This window comes from Lathamus discolor, chromosome 2 (genome assembly GCF_037157495.1).
Source record: "Lathamus discolor isolate bLatDis1 chromosome 2, bLatDis1.hap1, whole genome shotgun sequence".
Classification (NCBI taxonomy): Eukaryota; Metazoa; Chordata; class Aves; order Psittaciformes; family Psittacidae; genus Lathamus; species Lathamus discolor.
Genome location: NC_088885.1, coordinates 102,380,299 through 102,407,959, shown reverse-complemented (window position 1 = coordinate 102,407,959; position 27,661 = coordinate 102,380,299). Strand labels below are relative to the sequence as shown.

Below are 27,661 nucleotides of genomic sequence, written 5' to 3'. Positions count from 1 at the left end.
GGTGAAACACACTCTGGTCAGATCTGTCATTATCTCAACCCTTGGTGTCCCACGTTGGGCGCCAAAAAGAACTGTCATGGTTTAAGCCCAGTCGGCAAATCACTCACACAGCTGCTGGCTCACCACCCCCACACCCCCCACCCCCATACCCCCCCCCCCCCCCCGCCCCTTTCTCCCTCCTACTTCCAGAGGGATGAGGAGGAGAATCGAAAGTAACTCCCACGAGTTGAGGTAAGAACAGTCCAGTAACTAAGGTATAACACAAACTACTACTGATACCACCAATAATGATAATGTAAGGGAAATAAGAAGAGAAGAGAATCCAACTACTCACCAGCTGCCGACCGATACCCAGCCCAGCTGAGCAGTGATCCAGGTATGTGCCCCCAGTTTAAATAGTGGGCATGACGTGCTGTGGTATGGAATGGTTTGGGTTAGTCTGGGTCAGGTGTCCTGTCTCTGCTTCCTCCCGGCTTCCCCTCCTCCCTGGCAGAGCATGAGACTCAGAAAGCCCTTGGTCAAAGTAAACATTACTGAGCAGCAACTAAAAACATCGGTGTTATCAGCGCTGTTCCCAAGCTGAAAGTCAAAACCACAGAACTGCACCAGCTACTGAGAAAGAGAAAAATGCCTGCTACTGCTGAACCCAGGACAGTATATCACCTTGATTTTATTATGGTGATTGTATTGAGTTCTTAATAACTGCTGCATTTGAAATGATAGTCTGACTGACATTTTAGCCAAATGTAACCAATCAAATTTCATTATCAAAAAATACAGAAAAATGTAGAGTAAAGCTTAGTATGCAGGAAGAGAAAAAGAGTGACACAAATAATCAAGGTCAATATGTATTTATGGTAGAAAATAAATCTGAAAGTAATCTCGGGAAGCCTCTCTGTCCTAAGGAAGTATAAGCTATACCTATCTGTAGGTGTATATGTATATTATTGTATATATGTATATGATTCCTGGTAGGTTATGTCTGGTCTGTTTAGGATTTTTTTTAGCATAATTAAAAGAAACAGAAATATATCAGGAGGACTGTGGTTGAAAAGAGAATGGTATAGCAGTTCATAGCTGAAACTAGAACAGAAGCCTGTCTTCCATCTTGATTGATCTGTCCCATGCTAATTATGCATGTGGTAGTCTTCAGTTGAGTAATTTTTTTATAGTCGCCTCTGCTTTGGTATGTAGTTTGGAAGTGAATGAGACTTAGTGTTCATTATTAGTTTTCTTGTAAACCAAGGAGAAATTGATCCAATTTCTTTCCTAGGTTTATACTTTCTAGCATCTAGCATTACAAAACATAATACAGTGCATTTGTGTGGTTTCAAATTTACTACTTCCTGTGCTCTGAAGATTGCAATTTAAAAATAGATTTAAAAAAATCTTCTTGTAAGAAGGAAATGTAAACAAGATGTTTTCCTTGGAAATTCAGGCAGCACTCCAGAGCCTGATTATTGTAGTATAGCTATTCTTCCCCAGGCTTTTAGGCTTCTGACCCCCATCAACATCAACATCGATATCATCAATATTGCCATCAACATCAACTGCCCTTGATGCTGAAGTCTTGGATTCTTCATCAGCCTGCTAGGCAGACAGGCAGAGAGATGGTAGATTTCTGACTGTGCATTTAAGTCTTGATGGATCTTCATTTAGTCAGAAAAGCCCAAACCAGTTCTAGGAATAACACACTTGGAAGCAAATAATCCCTTAAAAGTGTGCCAAAATGTTAGCACCATATTAAGCTGTTTGACCTGCAAAGGGCTGTAGTTTTTATTGCTTCATGAAGGGGAAATTCAATGATTTTTTTGTGGTTGTTGTTATTGTTGTTATATTTGCATACCAAGATACAGCCAGTCTTGGCTGTGAGCCAACTCTAGTCTGTAAATGGTTCAGTTTCATGTTAGGAAGGCATCATGTCTCTGCAAATTTCCCATGTGTCTCATCTGGTTTGCAGTAGAGTCAAAATAGAAGCGTGATCACCTGTTTTTACCAGTAAACATGATGTTAGACCTGTGGGGAGGCAGGCCATGTTCAATGGCAGTATTCAGACTGTATTGTTAGGTAAAAGAAATCTGCACTTACTCTATTTCCAACATTCACATCTAGGACACAGATCATGTAGTTATGTTGTAGTGGGTTGACTTTGGCTGCCAGGTGCCCGCCAAGCTGCAATCTTACTCTCCCTCCTCAGCAGGACAGGGGGAGAAGATAGGATGAAAAGCTCATGGGTCAAGCTAAAGACAGGGAGACTGCTCATAAATTACTGAAACAGGCAAAACAGACTTTACTATGGGTAACTAGGATAGTGAGAAATAAAACCAAACCTGAAAACACTTTCCGCCTACCCCTTTCTTGTTTCCAGGCACAACTTCATTCCTGCCTCTTCCCCTGAGCAGTGCAGAGGGATGGGGAATGGGAAATGAGGGTTGTGGACAGTTTGTAACGTTTTCTTTCTGCTGCTCCTTCCTCCTCATGCTTCAGTATAGGGTCTCTCCCACTGTATACAGTCCTTCATGAACTTTGCCAATGTGGATCGTTCTCCTGAGCTGCTCAAGAACTGCTCCATGTGGGTCCTTTCCATGGGTTGCAGTCCTTCAGGAATAGACTGCTCCAGTGTGAGATACCTGCAGGGTCACAAGTCCTTCCAACAAACTGCTCCAGCATGTGTTCCACTCCAAGTGCTTCAGCTGCTGCCAGGAGCCTGCTCCTACATGGGCTCTTCATGTGCTGCAGGCTCCTTCAGGGCATGTCCACCTGCTGGGTAGTGGTGTTCTCCTTGGGCTGCAGGTGGGTATCTGCTCCACTGTGGACCTCCGTGGGCTGCAGGGACATAGCCTGCTTCACCATGGTTTGCACCATGGGCTGCAGGAGAATCTCTGCTCTTGTGCCTGAAGCACCACCCCTCTGCCCCTCTTCGCTGGTCTCAATGTCTGCAGGGCTGTTTCTTTCACATTTTTTCCTCTCTCCTCCATATCATGCAGTGGTGTGATATACCTTAGATTTTTATTCACAAAGGTGCTTTCAGCACTGCTGATGAGCTCAGCTTTGGGCAGCAGCAGGTCTGTCTTAGAGCTGGCTGGAACTGGCTCTGTTCAATAGTGGGCCAGCTTCTGGTGTTCTCTCACAGAAACCACCTTTGCAGCATCCCTTCATTACTAAAACCTTTCCATGTAAACCAAATACATAAATAAAGAAATATTGATGTATCAAAAAACTGTTAGCAAATAAGCAAGTTTAAGATAATCCAATGTAACTGTTTATCACTTATTTTTGTCTAATATTTTTCTTTTTTATTATTGGGACTAGTAGTATTAAGGCTGTTGGGTTTTAAGCACATGTATTCATTTTGATTATCACTCATTCAAAACCCTAATCCTTTCAGTCTGCTCTTCTGGAAAGTACCAGGGTGTTACTGACTCAGTACTGATACGCCGATAGAGAAGTACATAGCTGATGGACTTCTAGGTTGTCTCTTTTTCTTTGTTGTTTTTCCCCACTTAAAAACTTTCTGTAAAACTAATAGAAGATACAATTACTTAATTCATACCTATTGTGTTTGGGCGTATTTCTACTTCCTTTAGCTTTGCGACCAATGTAATACCCCATCTGCTGTCCACGAGTTTGCTTTCATTAGAGTGGAATCCAGGTATCAGCTGAGATAAAAAGGTTTCTGCTGAAATTCATCTGAAATGTAGGTCAGATCTCCTGGGATTTGTGATTATGTATCACCCTACAAAATTACATTACTTTGTCAGTTCCTGACCTCTCCTGAGAATAGCATACATTTAGTGACAGCACAAAAATCATGACATTAATTTATATATTGAATTTGGAATATTGACAGATGATGTATGGCTGGTTGAGCCTAGAGAGAGTTCAGCGAATAACATGATAATTTAGTGCTCCAAACCTGAAACACCTCGTTTATTTTTCATTCTCTGTCACTATTCAGCTTGCATTACATTTGGCTACTTAGAGTATGTAAGGTATATGGATCTCTTAGCAGGTTAACTGTTTCAAGCCCTTTGAAGCACCTTTGTCACTGCATGAAGACAAGCTGAGAAGAATAAATAGCATGTGTAAATGAACACAGAAAGGTTTTTTGTGCTACACATGTGTGCTTAAGCATGTATTCAGCTTGTGATATTCTACTTCATGTACAGTCTAGGCATAAAAACTTGTGCACATTAGAAAACACAAACAAACAAACAAAACCCCCAAAGATAAGCATTTGGTATTCATTATCCATCTTCCTAATGTTTTGGGAGGTTGCTAGAAATCAACTGCCAATATGAATGTTCCTATCAGCATTAACCCAGTCCAGTGGGCTGTTGAACAATCAGAATGGCAGCAGCAGTCAGGGTGGTTGATAAAGCTTATACATTAGCACCTCATTGCTGGCTAACAGTCAGAACTAAATTTTTAAGACTGACTAGTGTGGGGCTACTGCAGGCATATAGGATAGGCAAAGACTATCTTCTATGACTTATGACCACATGCTTTTGTGAGATTTTTTAGTCATAGCAGTTTCCGTATCCATAAAGTTACTTAATGCATTGTCACAGCCCATTGGGGTTTTTTAATCCCTTTGGCAATATTTCATGGAAAACTCATTGAACTATAGTTTAACTTTTAGAACATAAGTAAATAAATTTTAGGTAGAAATAACTTTAAATGCCAGTAAATCAGACTTTTCCTGTGTATCTGAAAAGACTACCACATGTATAATTTATGTCCTCCAAATAAAAGTAGAAAATGTGCTCTTTTCAGAAAAGTACAAGAAGCTTTCCAGTAAGTAATTATAGCCTCATAACCTCTGAGAGCAGCACTCAAAACAGTCTCTTCCCTGAAGAAGTATCCAGTCCTTTCCTGAATTTTATACGGTACCACATCTGTGTTTTGAAATAGCAACCTTTTAAAGGTAGTAATGCAGTAGGCCTTAGCAGTAGACTTATCAAGACCATGTTTTCTGAGAGTAGTCTAGCGTTATTGAGACTGATCTCCGTTTTTTGGGATTTAACTAAAATAGTTCATTAATCTCCAAAACTGGGGTTCCAGTTACAAACATGCAACAGCTTCTTTTATATAAGTCCCAGTTTTGAGGCAGACATGCAAATGAATCACAAGTACACCAATTACCTCAGAGATTTCTGTTTTAAATAGTGTATTCCCAGACAACTGAGATTCCCCTTTTTACAGTAATTGATGATACTGGAATGAAGTTCTAAGCAAGGCAGCATTAAAGCTCTCAAAGATAGGACTTGGCCTTTTCTGTGGTAAATAAATAAAGTTTTCCTGAATTAATTTTACTGTATGAGTAGTTCTTCTGTCAGTTTGGGATGTTCAGCCGTAAATTCTCTGGAGATCTTACACTAAATCTTTCTTTTAACTATTTATTTCAAATAAGGAAATTCAGTCTAAAACCAAGAAATGAATGGTGCTTCAGACATCCAAAGAAGCTTAATTAAAAAAAAAAAAAAAAACAAAAAAAAAAACTTTATCAGTCACAATCAGTGCTCTTCTTGTTGTAGTTTTAAAGTAGTCTGGTTTTAAAAAGTGGCCCAAAGTACGCTGCTCTTCTTCAAATTGGTATGACATTGATTGCAATTCAGTCTTTTCTATACGAAGATTGCACTGAAACAGGAAAATGTGAGCATGTTTTCTGTCACTGCAGCTCAGGTACATTCATACAGTGTTTTCATAACCTGCACAGAGAAATTAACCTTTTAGTTCAAAAAAAGCTTTCCTTTTTCCAGTTTCTCCCCTAAAGTGTCGCTGCTTTTAAAGTTTTGTTTTAAGAAATTCCAACTGCTTCTAGACTAAGCTACTAAATCTGCCTTACAAGGTAATCTGAAATTAAAAACTGAAGTTAATAAATGGAAAAAATGATAAAGAGCAGCTTTTCACTGAAAGTTGCATTTTTGTATTTAGATGTCATATACTTAAATCTATTTTTCAATTTTAATTGATTTTGAAACTTATAGTGTATTATCGTTATTTAAATTATTTAATTATTTATATAAATTATTATTTATTAATTATTATTATTTAAAATATTAAAGGCAAGTAAGATTTTAATGATGGCAAATATATTACTTTTCTCCCTTCTGCTAAAACATCTACCATTGGTATAAAAATTTTATATAAAAATATCATAGAATCATAAAATAGTTTGGTTTGGAAGGGTTCTTAAAGGTCATCTGGTTCCAACCCCTGCCATGGGCAGACACCTTCCTAGTGCTCAAAGCCCCATCCAACCTGGCCTTGAACACTTCCAGGGATGGGGCAGCCACAACTTCTCAAGGCAACCTGTGCCAGTGCCTCACCACCCTCACAGTGAAGAACTTCTTCCAATCTTCCCTCTGTCAGTTTAAAGCCATTCCCTCTTGTCCTGTCATTACAGGCCCTTGTAAAAATGTCTGTCTCTAAATTTCTTGTATGTCCCCTTTTGGTACTGGAAGACTTGTTATAAGGTCTTCCTGGAGACTTCTCTTCTCTAGGCTGAACAAGGCCTCCCTCAGCCTCTCTCCATAGCAGAGGTGCTTCAGTCCTTGAGTCATCTTCATGGTCTTTCTCTGGACTGACTCCAACAGTTCCATGTCTCTCTTGTCTTGGCGGCCGGAGAGCTGAACACAGTACTCCAGGTGGGGTCTCACAAGAGCAGAGTAGAGAAGGACAATCATCTCCCTCGACCTGCTGGTCATACTTCTTCTGACGCAGCCCAGGATACGGTTGGCTTTCTGGGTGTCAAGCGCACATTGCCGGTTCATATTTTGCTTTTCGTCAACCAACACCCCCAAGTCCTCCTTAGAACTGCTCTCAAGCCAGTCAAATATAGAAAATTTGTATTTTTATTTGGGAACTTTTTTTTATTTTTGCTTGAGATCCATTTTGTACAAATTTGTAAATGTTCCAGAAAGCAGAATAAACACCATATTAGGTTTAAATTTTGCAGGTGTTTGGTGGATAAAACTTGCAGTGCTGTTTGACAGATCTTGATGACAACCTAGGGTGACACTTCATGACATTCTTTCAAACAAGGTTTGGATCGCTTCATATTAGATGCTTTTCTTTTTTTTTTTTTTTGCTTAATTCAGATTGACCAATCTGAATGTGACCAATCACCCATTTCAGTTCTTCTGCATGCCGTGGTGAAGACAGAATCAACAATTCTGTTCACAAAAGTAATGTAAATACTTCCAAACTTTATTAATGCTTTTCTTGTAACAATGCATTCATATAGTGTTCTGGAATGTGTTAGGGGCTTAGGCCTCATATTTAGTAAAATATGTATGATGTAGTAGTCTACTGATATCTTCTGATGATTTGAGCTTTTCTTTGAGGTGAAAGCTGCGTATTAATTAGAATTATGAGGAACCTTGGTCTGTTTCTAAATTATAGAAATCTAGATCCACTCACTTTCTGGAAAGCTGTACATTTTGAAAATGTAGGACATTTCTTAGTTTTTCCATGTTTGTATCTGTATCCAGACTTAATTTTGCAGTGCATTTTTTGAAAATTGCAGCAGCATAAAGTTATTAGCAACTCTTATGAGACTATCACTTTATTGGGTAGCATTAAGGAGTGATTAGCCTGCATGTTTATGAACACGTAAGGTAAAGTTGAAAACTAATCTCAAGTTCCGTGTTTGTTTTTGAAACCAAGCTTTTCCTTTGTTCTAAAGTTGAAATGCAGACATGATACTTTTATTTTTCTATTAATTATATCATATAAGCTGGTCTATTATAAGGCATCATTTGTTTCTAAAGTTGACATAGTTTAAAATAATTCCAAATTTAAGAAAAAAAAGTAGGCCTGTTGACTAACATAAAAATTAAGCAAACTTGGAGTTAGTGAAGTGGAAAAGGGAACCAAGTCTGTCAGCAAGGTGATCATTTAATTATCTTCCAAATAAGAACAGTGGCTCACTAGTATGCATTATCTCTGTTTTAGCAAATTTGAAGTACTTTGTAAAATGTCCCTCAAAGAGTTCTTTGGACTGCTGTTTGAAAACAATCAGTTCTGTTTTAAAATGGCACTTGCTCAGTGACAGTATGAATTTGCCTATTTCTTTTGAAGTTTTTCATTGGCCAAAGCTCTCTCAGTAGCTTAGTATTTCATTTCAATTTCAAGGGGAAAAAAAATAGATCAATCCTGCAACTGAGATTTATATTCTGTAAATAAAATATGAAGTCAGTATTACAGCTGGTTTTTTCTGCCTAGGTTGTGTTGCAGATAATTTTGACTGGACCTAGAAATTGAAATAATCAAATTAGAGAATTTGCTGCAGGCATATAAGATGAATATAGCTAATAAATGTAAAACGAAGGAACATTTGAATGTGCTAACGGACAAGTCTCTAGATAATGAGGCTAGCCTATCTGGGAAAGTTAGGTCTGTGTTAGGTATGTTCCTATAAACATTAATCCTGTAAGAATGACAGAATGTCTTGCTGTGTAACTTGTGCTTTATATTCTAGACATCAGTCATCTTACCATGGAAAGTTTGCTTGAATGTGCAAGGAGGTTAGTCTAAACTTTACTATAGCTTACAATCACTTCACTTAAAAATCGAGAAGTGAATTAAATTGGGTGTCTGACATTTATCTCCTCTATTCTCTCTAGTGATGGGAAATTAATTACAGCAGGATACTCAGAAAGCCACTATAATTTCAAAATGTTTTTGACCAGTGACAGCGTGAATCTTTTCTAAGTGTAGTACAATGTCAATGACAGATGTGGTTCAGGAAGCAATTCTCCCAGCATATGTCACTAGATATAGCAGCACTCCTCCATTAATAAATGCTGTCCTTGCTGCTATTACTTACCTGCAGGAAAATGCAAATCAGCATTTTTCACATACGTAACTTCTATGTATTGTGTTAAACGAACAGTAATTCCTGTGTCTTCTGAGTGTGTGCTAAGTATAACTAGTTTTCTTTCCATATGGCATTTAATATTGACAGTTATATGTTTTGCTGAGAAGTGTTTATTAATTATCTGTAGAAATATGACTTAGATGAAAATGTAGTTTACTGTGATTAAGAACCAACTGAAGAGAAATCCTAAAAATTCCATACATCATTAGCTAGTGCTTCAAATGCAGTGCCCTGCTATGTCTTTCTTGATATATGGAGATTTCCTTGGATTCATATCATATTAAAAAAGTGCCATGTTAGTTAAAATGTAGTTATGAGTATAATTAAAATTAATAGTGTAAGACAACAATCTAAGCAAAAGGGCTTAATATCTTAATTTCTAAGAGTTTATTTTTAAAATCTATGATCATATAATACTAGAAAATGTAAGTAGGAAGAAGCTGGAAAAAGAATTGTATGTTTCTGCATGTGACTATGTCAAGCTACTTTATGGGCAGCTTGGATCTGCATGCATGCTGAATTGAGAAAATAGTGGTAGCCCATGAATTATGAGGTTTTAAATCTTTTTAATTTTGTAAGGCTTCACGTCTATACTTTTTGTCTCCCTTGTGAATCAAGTAGATGACAGCATGTAAAAAAATGTGTATGTATGCTGATGAAGATTATTATGCAGTCAGAAGAAATAAATAATGTCTTTAAAGGAGGTATTGAAGAAAACCTACACATTTATAATTCTAGTAGTAGTGCATATGTAAAAACCTTCATTCAGATTTTATTTTTTGTACCTACAAGCATTATACAGGGGCTTAATGAGCGATCTAATCAACTGAGTAAAAGAAGATGCCAATTTTTCTAATATAAACCTAAAAGGTTTCTCTCTTTATAGCTGAGTAAAGCGCTACTCCAAAATTTCACTATCATTTTTATAACATTTTTCTTTCATTTGTGCTTCAATCTGCTGTATTCTAGTTTGGGGCATGGAAATGGATTCATTGATTTGAAAAGTTACAACGATTCTATGTGAAGTCTTATCTTAGGACTTATTATGAAAATGTAAAGGATAATAAGTGTCTGCCTATCCTTATATGACTCGGCGAAAAAGACGTAATTATACATTTGGTTGCGTTTTGTGATTTGGCTGCTGTTATGATCTTGTTGTAACATAGTAACACGAAAAACACTGCTGTCAAATTAATTTGTTTGTGATAAGTAGGTCAAGAAACCTCTGGTTACTCTCACATATCACAAAATCAAGGTTTGGGGATTTTCTTGTTCATTTTCTAAGCCAGTGGAGCTTAATAGGCCACAGTTTCCAAACAGAAGGAAGAGCAACATTCAAGTCGTCCATTTCCTCATTTAAAACCATGCAGAAAATAAGTAAAAATATATGGCAGCATATATATTGCACTTTTTTTTGTTTGTTGACTGCAGGTATGATGCAAGATAACTACTTTTTAAGTGACAGCTATCCATTTTCTCATCCCTACTGTTAATAATCCATTTCTGTTTATAGTTGGCTTTCTAGCTTTTTTTCTCCATTTATAATATCAGCCACAGAGAGCCTGGATTTGAATTTAGCTTAGGTCAGGAGAGATCCCAGAGAGGACTTTTGCCTGGAGTCAAAGGAAGGAACACAGAAGGAAACTGGCCTTTGCTAGTGTATGAATCCATAAAGCAAAGGACATCTATCCCCGCCCTCTAGTATTTTGTGTGTTTACAATTAGTTCACAAGTAAGCTGTAAGTGGGCAGTTGATCACCAGTATGTGTAAATTAGAGCTGCATCTTCAGATACTGTTTTTCACTGTAATCAGCACCACTGATTTATAAAAGTAAATCCCAACCTTTCTGTGCAGTTCTTGCTTTGTATGGTGCAAAATATTAAATTTAAACATTCTCTGTACTTTCATGAGTTGTTTACCCTTAAATAAGGATGAAAGATTTGAAATAAAACCATCTTTCATCAGTGAGTCTCCAGTTAACATGGCCTTAAGCCATCATTCAGCAGAGTTCTTGAAGTTTCAAATGATTTAATCTCAGTATGTTCCATAAGATTGCATTCATCAAGACTTATTCTGATTTTCTTTGGAGGAAAATGACACATAATTGGAGTTGGATCTATCTGCTGTTTTCCTGGTTCAGCAAAGGACATAGTTTTGCTGTGCTGAATCTTAGAAGTGTCCCACTGAATTGAAAAAGAGAGGAAAAAAAATCCTATTAACTTAATGAAAGTTGGAATTCAGATTTTCAACTTTAAGAAGACTGCCTCATCTCAGGCAGCCATATGTGTCTCTTAAGATCATGTTGGTAGAGATTTCAATAGTGTATATCAAAAACCAGGAACCTAAAGTGCCATAACTTAGATACAGCTTTATTTTAGGAGACTAATATTTGCAGGAGGTTTCGCCTGAAGGGAAAGCATCTATTTTCATAGACAATCAAAGAATGTCTATTTTCATAAAACATTTTCTGATTAAAGGAATAGTTACGTGCATCAAATGTAGGGATCCATTCAATGCTGAGAATAAAAGATATAAGTGTAAAATGAGAGTAAGAATGCAAAGAATTCATAATTTTAAAAAATCCCCTTTGGGTTTAAATTCTGTAGATTGAAATTTGAGAAAGATATTTCTCATTATATTTCCTTAGATATTAACACTAGACTATGAACCTTTAAGATTTTTTTCTTCCTTTCAGTAGTATCACATTAAAATCCACTAAGAATATAGCTGAGTCATCTCTGGCTAATACTTTCTCCTGCCTGAGAGTAAGTTTTTATGCAGCTGAAAATCAAGTGAAGCACATACCATGCTGTTATGATCTTACATATAATTTCAGTCAGAAATTGCCTGTAATTGCTTTCTTTGCACTTCTAATGTCATAAAATCGTGTTTGTTAGCTCTAATAATAGCAAGGATTCATATCGTTACAACACGAGGATTATTTAGGGTTTGGGAAAAATGCTGTGTTTCTTGAGCAATAAAAACTGAAGAAAAATTTTTCTTTCAAGAGGTTTTTTATTTTGAAAGTGGCACATAGCCCCATGCAGGAAAGTTTCTAGCACTTTTGTAGCATTACAAAGGGGCAACGCTAACACTGTTTTTCATGCACAGCCCAAATGGGACTCTGTTTAATAAATCTAAATATTCACAGCTGGAAGTCTTGCATTAGTCAGACATGTTTAGCCAAAGAAAGGAAGAAAGGGAGGTTGCAAAGACTTCCTAGTCTGTTCCTCATTGTCTGCTCCTACTCATTTAATGCAGAAGCTATTCAGATGGCTGGAATGAAAGTTGCGTGGTCAAAGGCATAAAAGCAATGAAGTGTATAGTAGCAATGGTACATATTTTTTATTTCCCTGTATTGAAACTGTGCTTATCACCTTGATTTTTGTATAGGAAAAGAATGCTTTCTGAATTATTACCTTATCTAACAGTAGTTGTCTGTCAGTGGTTCAAAGATGAGACTGAATATTTTTACAAGAAGAAAAGGAAAAGAATTTAGATGAAAATGAACCTTAGGATTTGTACTGGTTTGTTTAGGTATAGATTCTCTTACTAGACTGTAAATTAAACACTTGAAAATGGGAAAGAGGCGCATTAATATTTACACAGAAGGTATTAAATTTCACATGCATAATAAAAAAAAATAAAAAAAGCCCTAGAGCTTTTCCAAGATTGAAACTATTGTTTCTGAAAAACTACAAAGTTTTAAGCCAGAAAAAATGCTATTGCTGACTGCCAGTCATGGGATAGCTGCATAAGTTGACGTTATGGTATGCTCTGTGTGTTATGTTACTGGTGACAGACCCTTTCTGGACACTTGACTGATATCTGTTCCCACTACAGACGGGCTGCCTGACTTTATTTTGCTTTGATGCCATTGTCATTTAATGATAATAACTGTTGAAACACGTATGGATTGACAATCCTGGGGAGCTACCTAATTCCCATGCTAAATTCTTGTAACTGGCCCCTTAGTTTCAGAAAAAATGTAAATGTTTCTTCTATATTCAGGCAGATTTTCATAATTATTCTTTTGCACTTGAAAGAAAGTTTGACTTGAGAGCAAAAGTTTGCTAGGGCTATTTTTGAGTAATGATGCTGTACCAGCTCACTGTTGAACTGTTGGACATACTAATCCTTCATAAGCATTTATGGTATAATGACTCACTAGTCTGCACTGTGAATTGGAGTACACGAGCTGTGAGGATACCTATAAATCTACCTTCAAGGACTAATTTATCCAATAAATAGCATGTGTAAGACTAACCACTAAGTGAAGTGATTAAAGAATAAAACAAGTGTCTTATAGTTACATTGGCATTAGTGTTGAGCAAAGGAAATAATATTCTTGTAGATGTAACTATTTTTCTTCATTTCCCCATACATTCTCCATTTTTTTAAACAGGTCTGTGTTCTGTTTCTGCACTAAAACGACATTCTTAAGCAACATTCTTTGCTTATTACTGCTTTAACTTTGGTTAGAGGCTGCTAGGGAGCATTTTTTTGATGTGTTGGCTGAAGGGTGCTCTTTCACTATTATTTTACACTGGAAAAGAGGAACAATGTATGTTAGAGTACATATTCTGTGAAATTAAAGTCTATTTTAGGGAAATAGTTTAATGGAGAGTAACATCAATATGATAAATCCTTTTAAATACTGTTACTGCCTTTTAAAGCATTCACTTAACATTCTACATGTTTATGTTATATGCAAGATAGTAGATGGCCTAGTAGCTGAGTGCTTGTTATTCAAGCTGACATTTTTGATCAGACTTGCAGAAATGAAGAGGGTGTTGTCAGAAAAATGTCAGTTTTCATATACCTCAATACCAACAGGGATACACATCTGGCTATTTGCGAATTCAGGTACATGCGCAAATTCAGATTATCAGAACCCTGTCTGTGATATATCTTGCAGCATCTCCAGATATGTGTGAATGATTTTTGGCAGAAATATCAGTTTTAATTTTATTACAGCTAATAAATTTCTTTTGGTAATTATTGTAATTAACTGTGCTTGCTTTATGCCAACACAAGTTGAAAATAACAAATGATGAAAAATTAAGTTTCTTTCTGTGCAATACTTAGTCTATATCTTCCCTCAGTTAAAAAAATGCATTAGCAAAATATACCAACAGTTGAAGTGACAGAATTACATGTGTTCCTATTCTGTAACTATTCATTCAGCTTGACGGCTGCATTGTAATATTTCCTTGTAAAAAAAAACTGTAGTACTCAAACAGTACAGAGAAAAGTAAGTAGTTAAACTGGTGGTTTATTCAAAAGTAAACATACATTTTGATATCTGGAGATACTTAAATTAAGGGTCTTGTGGTTTTACTTCATGGCATTTCCTTTGTCTTTTTGTTTCCATGATTTAGACTTTTTTAGTAACAGGTCACTTCTCACAGTTGTAAAAAATACAAAAAATTTTCTTGGAGGCAACATCAGTCGAAACGCAAAGAAAGCAAAAATTCCATATGGGTACCGTATCTTATACAATATCTTAAAATATAGTTGGTCAATAAAAAGTAGCTTGAATAACAAAATTGCCTTCAGAATCGCAGCCCACTATCTAATTCAAAAGCAAGTTTCAGTCTACATAGAGACTAATTTTCTGTTCTTATACAATAAATAGAATTCATATCCCCTTCATTGCTTCCTAGCTGTTATTTAACAAAAATTTGCCAAATTCATGCATATCCAGTGTTAATCAGTAATACATGTTATTACACAAAGTAATGTTCCATATATTCCACTGAGCTAAGATTGCTTTTCATTTATATCTGTGTTTGAGTGTGTGATGTGCCCTAAGTAATGAAGACACCATTAGATAACATTTTAAATATTTCTAAGATAGATAGCATAATATTTGAATCATCAAAGGGTGATCTATATCCTGATGAAGGATAGTGGCTTTTAAGGTATTACTGATTTTCATAAGAAATCGTGTGCATACAGGCAATAGTGTTATTTGTGAGTGAAAAAAAAAAACATATTAAGTTGCTGCATATATTGTATGTGGCACAGTGTAATAGCACATCAGTCCTGTGAGAATTTGATTGTATTTTTTCCTATTAACTTCTAATTAAGGTTGAGTGATTTTTAGAAGAGATAAATTGGCACTTTTCTGCACCATCTTTCTTAGTAGAGATTATGAGGTCTAAGTCCTGTCAGGACCAATCCAAACAGGAAAAAATCTCCACTTTCATTCACACTAAGAATATTCAGTTGGATTTGGATCTCTTAGAGAAGTTTAAAGGGAAGGAGAGTCAAGCATTTTGGGTTTGTACAGTTTGACATTAGGGAAAGCTCCTAAAGTAAGTGAGGTTTTTGGTTTGCACAAGGACAATGTTTGCTGTCCCTCTGTAACATTGCATACGTGTTATTTCCAACTTAAATCCTTGGTTGTATCACTTTATATGGGCTGTGTAAGAAGGGGAAGAGACAAACTTCCTCATCTTTGTTTTTAAACTTTAGGAGTTGTACATGAATTGAGTAATTTTTTTTATGAATGCAATAATTTGCTGCTGCAAGTGATGGAAGGGATTTCCTGGAATGGAGGGCACTCGCTTCCAGAGCAGGAAATCACGTTACTGACTAAGACAAAAGCTGAACTGAGCAGGAGTGGTCACCTCTTTGGGGCTTTATCCCAGGCTATGCTCTCAACTTCTTGTGGTGGGAGATGACAGGATTGTGCAGTGTGAACATAGGAGGCAAATGTGAAGGAAAGTGAAGTTTCAGAGTTTAAAGGTATTTGGTTTAGTCCACACACAAAGTGCTCACTAAGTTAAGAGTCTGAAAACAATTCTGCCTCTAGCCTTAAAGATCTGGAGGATCTCTAAGGTCAGTGAAGTGAAATGCATCTGTGTACCTGCCACACCACCCCCTCCCTGTAGAATATGTTGTGTAACATGAATTATTTTAAATTGTAAGTAGCAGAAGAGCTCTTTCGCTGTTACAAATTTAGATTTCTAGCACTATTTGTTAATATTATTTCATCATCATTATTATAGTAACAAACCCATTGATCATCCTGTGGTATTACATACTTGCATTACACTACTTCAGAGGTTGGAGTAGGTACAGCACCATTTTAATCACCTGGTGAAGTAGAAATGACCTCAGCCTGACTCAAAGATCAGTTAAACTGCAGGAAAATACTGCCAATGACAAAGTGTCTGTTTTCAGATAGCAAGTTTACAGATTTGTTCCCAGTAATATTTCCTATGCAATAAACAATGCCTAATTAAGGTTTCCCATCTCTGTACTTTAGCTCAGCTCATGACATCTGTACAGCAGCATTTTGTAATTGAATAACAGTAAAGATGAAAATGCAAGTATTTGGATTTTATTTATAGCTGTGAAAGCATGCTTTACCATTAATCATTCAGTCCAAGAATTCAGTTATCTTAAAAGGAAACTAAATTTTTCAATGACAAGTAGCACTTAGGACTAAAAACTCAGCATTTGCCACCAATAAATCTAATCCACATGCATTAAAGAGAAAAATTTTGCTGACGGTGTTTAATGACTTGGTGCCACTATAATATTTCATCTGTTTCAGTATATGCATATAATCAAAATGAAGTAACAGTAGTTTGTCTGTTTTATGATGTGGTAGCTGTCATTCTTAAAGATTGCTACCATAAGTGATGCCTTTGTGTACTATACATTATAGCAATTTTTTAAAATAATAATTAATACTTCATTTGTTATCCAGAAACACAAAGCATTCTATAGACCTTTTGCAAAAGAATGTTAAACTGCTTTCTTAGATATACATGATGAAAGGAGAAATACCGCTTTGGTTTTGAAAGGTATCTCACCTGCTTCTAAAGAATATTCCACATGTCTGTCAAGGAAAAGGTTGAAGGCAATCCCTTGCAAGTGGGCAATAACTATCAGGATGCATTAGGTAAAGCTAACTCACACAATATCCTCATACCCTCGACCTTCCAAATACATTTGTAGGTGATGTTGATGCTTCTGACAGCAGACACAAATCCTCGCAGTTCTGTGGAAAGATATTTCAGTTCTGCATTGAAACTGTATTTTCTGTAGTATTAAAAGTCAATCATTTTTTGTAAGATACATATTCTGAGTTTTGTGGCAATACAATGTATGTTACAGCCCACACTGTGCAAAATATAGGCATTATCTTATAGTGCTCAGAGTAAGATAAGTAAGATAAGTTTCTTCTCTTTGGCAGTTGGAGAACAGTCTGATCTGGGTCTAATCATAAATGTCTGGCAGTTAAGAAGCAGCCACTTAAATTAAACTGCCAAACACTCTGAAAGGCAGTCTCTGGATCCCAGCTTTCAGCATCTAGGTGTTCCTGTAACAGAGAGAGGCAAGTGGACTGAGAAGATGAAAACAAAGACTCATACAAGAAACAGCTTTCTAGAACAACAGGTTTTATTGCTTGTTTCCAGAAAGTATCCCTACTGGAAATATGGTGTGAGAGTACATATAAATAGAACATGAGCCCTGTTTTGAATGTATATTCATGTTAAGCTGGATTTATGGAAATGCCAATATGTTTTCCTTTATCCTTAGATGTTGGTAAAATTAGAAAGGTTAGTTTAGTGTTTGTTTACTATCAATCTCATTCTGCATTTCAAAAATGTACCCGTTTAATCTATGTGCAGGCATAATGAAAGAAAGTAATAAAATGCAGATTTTGTAAAATATGTAAAATTTTAAATGCTGAGTACACTCCATGAAAAATTGCAGGCTTTATACGGAGCTATGCATTCCGTCAGCATATGTATTGTTCTGGTTTAGTCAGAAAAAATATTGCTAGAGATAAGGGAAGGAAACGTGGGAGCGCTGGACTGTTTTTGCATTGTCACCTTTGAGCTACCAGCCTTTCTGCACTAATTCCCCCAAGTTTATCTGTTGCTGGAAGCAGATATTGGGTGACTCAGTGGAAAACCTCCCGGGAGGGGGACTTAACTTACCCATGTGCTGGTGCACTGACCCTCAGTGCCCAGAATGTGGCAGTACATCTTGTGGTCCACTTTTGTGATCTCCCTGGCACGAAGCCCTCTCCATGGGTAGGTCTGATTTATAAGGTATGTCGCTGATTCAGCAGTCCTCACAAATATCCAAGGAAATTACAAAGGCTGAAGGGGAGGAAGGGAAAAATGAGGGAAATTTATTCATGCATGAGCAGAAGATGCATTTTGAAGGCAGACTATCAAACAAATTCATCTTACTACTTTTAGAAGCTCTAAGTTTTTGTTGATGTCCAGAAACATGCCTATTCTCTCCTTACTTCCATCAAGATGGCTGTACCTGTAGAATGTAGAAGTGCTAAGGACCTGTTAAGGAATCTGTTCCTGGAGTATTCAAGGTCCTGAGTGAAGGAGGGTATCCACAGGTTTTTAGAAACCTGGAATTGCATGCCTGTGTCCCCTTCTTGTCTAGCAAATGTTTCTGTCACTTGAGACCTATACCTAACCAGGCGAGGATTTTAGGGCTGTACCAATTAGGCATGGAAAGATTTTTCTTGGATATAAATTTTCACTAATTACAGTGAGTCATCATCACTAGATGCTTCAGGGCTTTAATGCAGTATTTTTCTCTCTCTCCAAATTTCAACATTATGTTGGAGAGATTGTCACAAAAGTATTTTCCAGATGTTCCAAAAATAGGAATGAAAGAACTGTGGCAGTTTAATAGAGACATTTCTAGATGACTGGAGTCACGCACTCCTAAAGATGATCAGATATATACTGACTGTGACGATGGATGCTCAGTGTGTGCCTGGTGCCAAGCTGCTCCATAAAGTTTCCCTTAGGTGAAGCCTATCCTGTAATAAAAGACAGCCAACCTAGCTGCATGACTTTTATTAGTTGTGGTTTCACACTGTGTGATTTTTTGTTTGATCAGTGCCAGAGATATTGTGATGTTAAGTTTGAGAAGTGGATAGGATGAGGCTGGGTGTCTTAGTGAGGACTGCTGTAGTGTCTCAGAGGGTTATGCCTTGGGGGCTTTATTTCTTGGTAAACTGGCAGATAGTGAGCTCTCAGATGTATGTCAATGGGATGCAATGGAGGACTCAGAAAGTACGTGGAAGTTTTGAACTTTCGTCATAATGTTCCAACTAGTGCCCAGATTTCTCTGAGGCTAGAAGGTGAACAGAACTGAAGAAATTAATTATTCAGAATAATCTGACAGGCATTGCCATTCAGTACAGCAGAGAAGAGTGTTTTGTGTTTGAAGATCTCTTTTATTACTGTTTTTTCCTTTCCTCCTGGAAAAATGGTCTAGAACATTTAGAAAGAGAAAGTGCTTTAACAGTTCAGATTCACCTAAAAAGCAGAAAAGAAAATTTCAGATATTATGTGTAATATTTTTCTAAATTGCATTTTTCTTTCAAAAAGGGCTACTAGAAATATACGGCCTTGAAAACTCAGTACTCATTTCTCTTTCGTTAACTCCACCTATCCCCAAACTTGAAAATGGAAGATGCAGTCCTAATAGAGTAAACACTTTTAGAAGTTCATAAATCAAGGCAAAGTAATTAATGTGCAACTTTATGGTAATAACTTATGTTTCAAAACAAGCATATTGTCGGAAAGCTGGTCTCTAAGAAGGTATTGATTTAGCTTCACACTTTTTTGAGTAAAATGTTAACATGAATGATTTTTTTTTCTTTTTTTTTCCTTTTTCCCAGAGCTAGAGGCAGAGGAGTGGTGCAAACATCTCTGCATGGAGTGTCTAGGAACCAGGCTCAATGATATAAGTCTTGGGGAACCAGATTTGCTTGCTGCTGGAGTCCAGAGGGAGCAAAATGGTAAGTAACTCTCTAACCGCTCCTAGATCAGGTCTTAGGCGATGTCCTATGTTATCTTGCGTTTGTTGGAAGGATTTTTACTATTGGCTAAAACATAATATCATTAATACCTAAATGTTTGAATGTGGTTTTGAGGCTTAATCCTATTATTCCTACAAATAAAGATAATTAAATTCCATGCCAGATAGCTCACATAGAATGACTTCATGTCTTCTTTGCATTCAGTTATTGCTCTCGTAGGAAATTATGACTATAACCTTTCTGGTTCTGGAAACAGTGGCCTCTGTGCAGAAGAATAAAACAGCAGCTGTTGTTCCACAGCCTTTAAATGACAGTGTGAACATATCAACACTACTTTGGTCTGCAAAACACATACTTGCTTTAAACACATACCTGTCTTAAATAATTAACTGAAGGTCATCTAAATGTTGTCAAATACGGGTGAAAAGGGCAGTGACAGATGCTAGTCAGCATTAAGCATGAGCTTGCAAGTCTTCATATGAAGACTATTTGGAACAGAACTTTGGATTAGACGTGTACAGGAAGGATGCTAGTGCATGGTACTTGCAGTAACAAAAGAAAATCTGTGATTGTCCTTTCATTTAATTCCCATTAATGAACATGATGGCAACACAAAATGTGCTCATTTATTCCTCTCTCTATTACAGCTCTTAATGATTATTACTGTCTTGAAGCTTTTACAAGATCCAATAGCTTTTAACAAAGTAATAAACCAAACTACCTCAATGGTCATAAAACATCAAGCCAACTATCATTATAAACAAAAATAAGTAGTTACATTATTGAATTAATAGCGCTGTATTAATTATATTGTATTATTTTTTTAGAAGAGTCCAGACATCTCTGAACCTAACAACATAAAATATACAGAAATCTTTAAGAATTCTTTTTCAAACATCAGATATGTTCAAGTGCAATTTAAAAGAAGTTCAAAATGTTTGTGAAGTTGTTTGCCAGCTATGAGACACAGGGCTTTATTTGTAGTCTCAAAATACTTAACAAAGGGAGAGCTACTAATGTAGGAAAGTGCTAATGAGCAGACACTACTCAAAGCATCCTATCAGCTATGTGCTCATAGGCTATAGGTATAAAACTCATATGCATGCTGTTGAAGAGAGAAGTATGTGAGCAGATGGAACTCCTTCACAAATGCAAAAGGGAACAAATCATCAAAAGCATGTGATGTGAGCAGAAAAATAGCTTGAAATTCCTCAAGCTTTCTGCAGTGGATTCATGCAGCTTGTGGTCAGTGGTCCAGCAGCTTTCAGACATAGATGGCAAATATTACATTTCATCTTGTTCTGGAAAGAGATCCAGTTACACACACAATGACCTCCAGAAGACATAGATTAGTTCTGTTGTGTGAACTAGTCCTGATGCAATTGCTTTAGACTAGAAATTAATTGCAGTGCTATCAACCAGTGTATATGAACATAATTAACATCTTTACTGTTCTAAGTAAATAAATGAAAAGAAACAAAGAAACAAAGCATGTATTTGTTGTACAAATCAGATGAATAAGAATTCATGAAGGGTATTATTAGACTTACTCTTTTAAACCAAGTGGCTGAATACGTATAATTCAAATATTTGACAAGCATCCTCTGTTAAATCATTGGTTACAGTATCTCAGACAAGTAATTCTGGTACCTATGCATTTTCTTCCCCCATAATTTTTATGCACAATTTTGCATTTTAATAAGCATTAGTAAAAGTCAAAGTTGTTTGTAGCAAAACAAATTCTGTGTAGGGAGTCTTTTAATCAACTTGGAAGGAGGGAATTGTGCAGACTGTTCGTATGAAATCTAGAATTTTGTTCATTTTGCTGTACTGTAAGAACCTGCAGTTGAACTCAAATTTCTTTAGCAGATTCCTTCAGTAAAATAGTTGAGTGGAGCTGTGACTTCAGTTTGTATTAGTTATCTTACTCTGCAAACTTAGCAGTGTCATTCCCCACATGAGAGTGTTATGGAAAAGGTGACTAATTGGAGGGTGGAATCAATTAGTGAGTTATGATTAAAAAAAAAAACAAATTCTTGTACATTTTCCCCATATTGTAGCTTTTAAAGGCAAAACTGGAAAATTGTAGCTCCAAAGATACCTAGAAACCTTTCAAAAGTATACTGAGCTTTTGCTGACTCTTTGCTGACCTGAAACTGAAAGGTCAAAGTTAATTTTCCAATTTGAAATTCATGAAAAGTGACTATATGTATGAAATGTCTAAACCTTGCTCTTTGTGAATATGGCAGATGTGTCACTCTCAGGGTCTTTGTGTGTGCGTGTGTGTGTGTGTGTGTGTGTGTGTGTTAAGTAAAAACTGTACACCAGTATAGTACCTATACTACTCATTATTTCAAAACATTTTTCAAGTCTGTCAACTTCATAGAATTCCTCTTGAGTTAGTCATTGTATTGATATTTACTTGAAACAGAGATGTGGGAATACTGTTTGTATAACCTGTGATAGAATCATAAAGCCTCAGCATCTAGTTTCATGCCCGTTCTGTTGCCTGAACCATACAAAGGCTTTCTTTCAGGTCACTGAGCAAAAAATGTCTCTTAGTATCTGAGCAAGACCACAGATTGCATTGTCGTAAAGACTACATTGCTAGTGGTTTTTCAGTTTTAATTTTTTTTTTTTTTTTTTTTTTTACATTTTAAGAGCTAAAAGCCATTGAATAATGGTGTTTTGCTGTTGATATCTGTGTGATATGACAGGGTGTTAATAACATCAGTCCCAAAAGAACAGATGTATTAACCATTAATCCCACCTCTTTTAATTCCACTGTCTTTCCCACCATTAATTCCACTGTCTTTTTTTGAATCATTATTTTGCCCTAAAGATTTTCTAAAATGGTTAAAATTTTATATACTTCCTTGATCATATAAGAACTAGCCTATGGGCAATAATATTTATTACTGTGTTCTTCGTCTGTCTAGCTACTCGCCTATTCCTGTCCTTAAGGACATTTTCGTTATGTATGTTATGTATTTGTAAGGGTATTCATTGAGAGGATCAGGTGAACTTGCTATCTCAGGAAAAAATAGTGTGGTTTCTGTTGTATTGATGTGTGTTTTAGCAGCTGTATGTGATCACTGTAGCCAGTGCCTTCAGTCTGCAACATTTGTAATGTTTTTCATTATTATTATTATTATATATACCTAGGACCATAACAATTGCCACTTATATTTTTTATAACTAAGAATTCACGTTTCAGAAAATACTTGGCAAGGAAAATATATTTGCTTTATTAGATTTGTCTAATACCTCTTTTTGTTATATCTGAGCCTGTTCATCTTCTTTCTCTCACTCTTGTGATTCTGAGATGAGCTTTTGATTTCAGAGGTAGGACACCTGATTCTTTGTGACACAAATGCAATAATATGGTTTTCAAAACTGTTCCAAAGGCTGGCAAAATTGCTGTTTGGTGTGCAAATGTCGTGGCTAAAAGACCCTACATTCGTAACGCATTTCTGTCATATGAAATTAAAAACTTACGGCAGTGCAGCAATCTGAAAGAGATGGGGTTTTTTTTACAATTCTAAGTTGTTCAGTAAGTGCTAGTGAGATCTATTTTATTGTAGTTGTACTGTTGTGTGACCCTCCAGCACCAAGCAATTCTGCAGTGGTGATAACTAAAAGAACCAAACTGTAGAACTGTGCTGGTTGTAGCAGGGACCTCTAGCTATTGTGTCTTGCAGGAAGAATAGAGAAGACATCTAAGCAATTCTTGTGCAAAGCACATCAGTAACAGAAAGCTTCTCACTGGATTTCATCTCTGTTATTACTTTCAAGAAGTATTACTGCAAGTCTTGCTGTGTAAACTCTCCAGTAGAAAATGACCCTTAGGTGGTTTTCTTTTTACATTTAAGGCTCACAACTAATGGCTGCTTAGTTTGCAATGATACGCAGATTCCAATAAAAGTGAGATTTAGAATGGAGCTTCTGTTACTCTCCAACCATTTTACCTTCTCTCTCCTGCAAATCCAAGTGATTTGTTTGTGTCCCTCAGCCCTACAGCAGCAATCCTGTTTGTTTCTGTTTAAATTTATTTTTACACCAGAATCTCTTACTGTTTATGAATGCCCATTTAGATTATTTGCTAAAGAATAAAAATATAGTATTAAATCAAAATCAGTAAAGGCTAAATGATCCTGTTCAGATAACTAATTTAGTATAATGGCAGTGGAGCTGTATATACAATGGTAAGACAAATAATAATGTAGAGTTATAAATTCAGAAAAGAAAATCTGGACTCAGTAACACTGGATCTAATAACACTGCTGACAAGTATTTTCCTAAGCAATATCCTGTGATACTGACACACACATTTCATATCCCTTAGGTTTCTTAAGCTGCTGCTAGGGAAAGAAATCTTAAATATAGAGTGCTGTCTTCATTTGGGAGAACTGGAAACTTCATTTCCAGCTCTTAATGCATTTAGAAGCATTTGTAATAAACTTCAAAATATAACAACAAAAACAAGTCTATTTTTAAAAAAATATATTTACCTGCCTACCTTTTATCATATCTAGAATTTGTTCATGCTCATGTTTGGTTGGTTAGTTGGTTTTTAAATATCACTATTTAGAACATGTCACTATTTTCTTTCTTTATAGAAGGAAGTAATTAGAAAGAAGTAATCCAAATAGACAGTAGACAATGACAGGCTGTGTTTACTGAGAAAAGAAACCAGAATATTTAAGACAATATTGGTTAAAAAAGCATTATGTGTGCACAGTGTAAATAAATTCACTCTTTAAGAACAGGGGCTTCCCTTTGGTGAACTCCATTCCTAGCTCTTTTGAATGCTAAATTATATAGGTTATTATAGGTTAATACTTGCACTAAATCATATTCCATTAAACTTTTCTCATAAACCTGATATAAACACTGAAGAAAATAGGCAAATGTAAGGCAATTTTTTAAACTGAAGAAAAAGTCTGATCCATCTTTGGCGCTGTAGCTCCATTATTGTAGGTGTCATGCCTGTGATGTCAATATGATGCTGTTTTATTATGTATTACTGGTGCTTTGGCCTATTTGTTTAATTTTTTTTAATGAATTATGAAACTAAATTTTATTTTAGAATTCTGGTAAAGTTTGTAAGATAATTGATTTCTTACTTTTACTCCCTGCTAATATTTAAATTATTATCTCATAAAATTACTTCCTTTGTAAAGTTTTTCCTCTTTTTCATAACATTTGTTTTACTCTCTTCCATTTTTTTTTTTTTTTTTTTTTAGATATTCCACAGTGCAGCAGTCTTGCTTTCTGGGTTTTAACTGAAAGACCAGCATTAATTTCTGTTAGCAAAAATATAGCTTTTCATAGTGAATAACTTCCTTGAATACTCAAAAGAGGATTATGAGTTATTTCTTTATGCTACATATTGAGATTACAAGCTACAGCCAAGGCATAGAGTCTTTGTAATTACTTTCATAAAGATGACTTGGTTTGGGGTATTTTCTAGACTCTATAGAACCTCTGTTAGTAATTTATTACATAAATGCATTTTGCTTGTTGTTTATTAATCTTCTGTTATCCTTAATGCATTATTATATTTTGGGGTTTGGCTGGGTTTTTGGGTTTTGGTTTGTTTTGGGGTTTTTTGTATGTGTGTGTGTGTTTTTGGGTTTGGTGTATTTTTTATAAACCAAATATGTCCAGCTTTATTCAGAGAAGAAAGGTGTTTACAGTTTTAATGGCTGGTTAATCCAGTGAGAGTTCATATTCTTCTCTACTTTCCCATTTATCAGTGAAACAATTTAAAATAATTTATTTATGGTATGCTTTATATTTTCATTAAGATGTTAATAAGTGTTTACATTTTTAATGGAAGCAAAGCAGAAAAATTGCAAGCAAAGGAATAAAATTAATTCTGGAGTCCTGGATCTTCACTATGTAAAGCAGGACAGAATCATCCTCATAGACCGGACATATGAATGAACACAAAATGCTCTGACTTTAAGACTTAAAGCTCTCTTTCCACGTGAAAATTAGCCACAGGTGGGCAGCAGCAGAAGTCTCAAAAGTGGAAGATTTTTTTCCCAGATAGAAACTGAATGTTTGCTTTTAAACCCTCTTCTCATACAGACCCCACCAACCTGCCTGCCTCCTTCTATAAGTGTTTTTTCCTCCCATTAAAGCTCAAATGAAAGCATCTTGACTGCAAGATTTCAATGTCATCTGGTCAGTTTTCTAAGTGGGATGACTTAGGCGTAGGAATCCAGTGATAAAATGCTAGAACCATTATCATTGGGCCTCACAGTCATTTTTTTCTTCCCTGGTACAGCTAGACTTGGAGCTGAAAGGCTGAGTGTGTTTTCAGACTTGCTGCCAAGTCTCTGTTTCAGTCAATATGCATGTTTTAACGAAGACTCTTGTGCTACTGTGCTCTGGAAAACATTATTAAAGGTCATATTCTTGCCAAAGCCTAAACACTAAACACCTTTACATGCAGAAAGTGTATGATGAAGTATTGCTCTGCTTATTCAAGGAGATGGGAAAGAGCAGTTACATTGAAAAGAGTGGAATAATAAGTGTCGATATGTCAGTATTTTTTTTCTCATCCTGGCTCCCCCACTCCGTGAACTTTGCTCTCAGAGATTTTAGGGGAGGGAAGAGGATAGTGATGCTGGATGCTGAGGAACTGCACCTGCTCAGTCTCAGCTTTGTCTTGTCTTGTCCAACAGGATAGCATCTCCTTGTTTGGTATCTTCAATCTCCTATTTTCTGGGTCCCTCATTAAATTCTATTTATTTGCATAATCTCACTACCCAGTGAATCATAGAATCATAGGATAGTTAGGGTTGGTAAGGTGAACTCTTATTATTTCATCACACCCATATGCACATAGTGTCTAGTCCACAGAAAAGCAAAATATCCTCAGTATGATTCAGAAGATGTGATAAAAGAATTCAGCAGGGATTTCCAAATCTAGCCTATGAATGTTTATTCTTGCCTGTATAAGTTTAAGGGCAAAACTTGCCACTAAAAATGTAATGATTGTATTACAGTTATGTAGATACCTCTTTTAAATATTTTCTGAAATGGAAAAATTTGTCCTTGTGTTCCTAAAATCGTTTAATAGTATCTACACCTTTCCATGTCCTAAATTTCCCACTATGCAAAAGCATTAGTTTTTATTTCAAAAACAAATATATCCATCCTCAGTCTTTTCCAACACATACATTTATACACTTGCTTTTCTTCCTAATTTGAGTAAGTTCCAACTGTACTACATTTTGCCCTGCAGCTGATGTTCAGTTTAATCAGACATACTTTCTTTAATCCGTGACACTTCACCTCAGACACTGACCTTCCAAAGTCAGCAAATGTCTCCTGACAGTTTGAGGATACCATATGTCCTGAATACCCTTCATGCAATAATATCCTCAAACACTTCAGAGAAGTTGAGCATTTCATGAGTATCCTGGTAATTTCTAAACCAAGTTGAAATATGCTGTACCTTCAGAACAACAGTTTAAAGTTTACTTCAGAAAACAATAGTACCTTTCCATTTTCTCTGCTGTCTGAGGCACTGAAGATAGGTAAAGAGGAAGATTTCTGTTCTTATATGGTAGCACTGATCCCCCATAGACATATTGTGTGATATCGTGTAATATAAAAGAGAACTAACTGATATGTCAGTCATCTGCATCTTCATTTCAAATAGAGGAGGTGAGTAACAATGAGTAACAGCGTGACAATGCAAAACTGGAGCATAAACTTCTTTTTTATGATAAAAGCATACCTGCATAGCTCCTAGGCATTTTTGCATGACCATCATGACACACAGATACTGAAAAAGGGCATCTATCTATCTATCTATCTATCTATCTATCTATCTATCTATCTATCTATCTATCTATCTATCTATCATATCACTGCAAAGTATAACCTACCATGTTCTCTACCATTCCCTTCCCAATGTACTCATTGACTCATGC

At 36.0% G+C, this 27,661-nt stretch overlaps 1 protein-coding gene across 1 annotated transcript in view; it reads left to right on the top strand.

The window, feature by feature from the left end:
* Positions 1–27,661, top strand: part of DOK6 (docking protein 6) — a 243,200-nt gene that overhangs the window by 126,329 nt on the left and 89,210 nt on the right. The window contains exon 4 of the mRNA XM_065669341.1: positions 19,569–19,688. Within this exon, the coding sequence (XP_065525413.1) occupies positions 19,569–19,688 (120 nt within the window). The remainder of the gene's footprint in view (positions 1–19,568; positions 19,689–27,661) is intronic.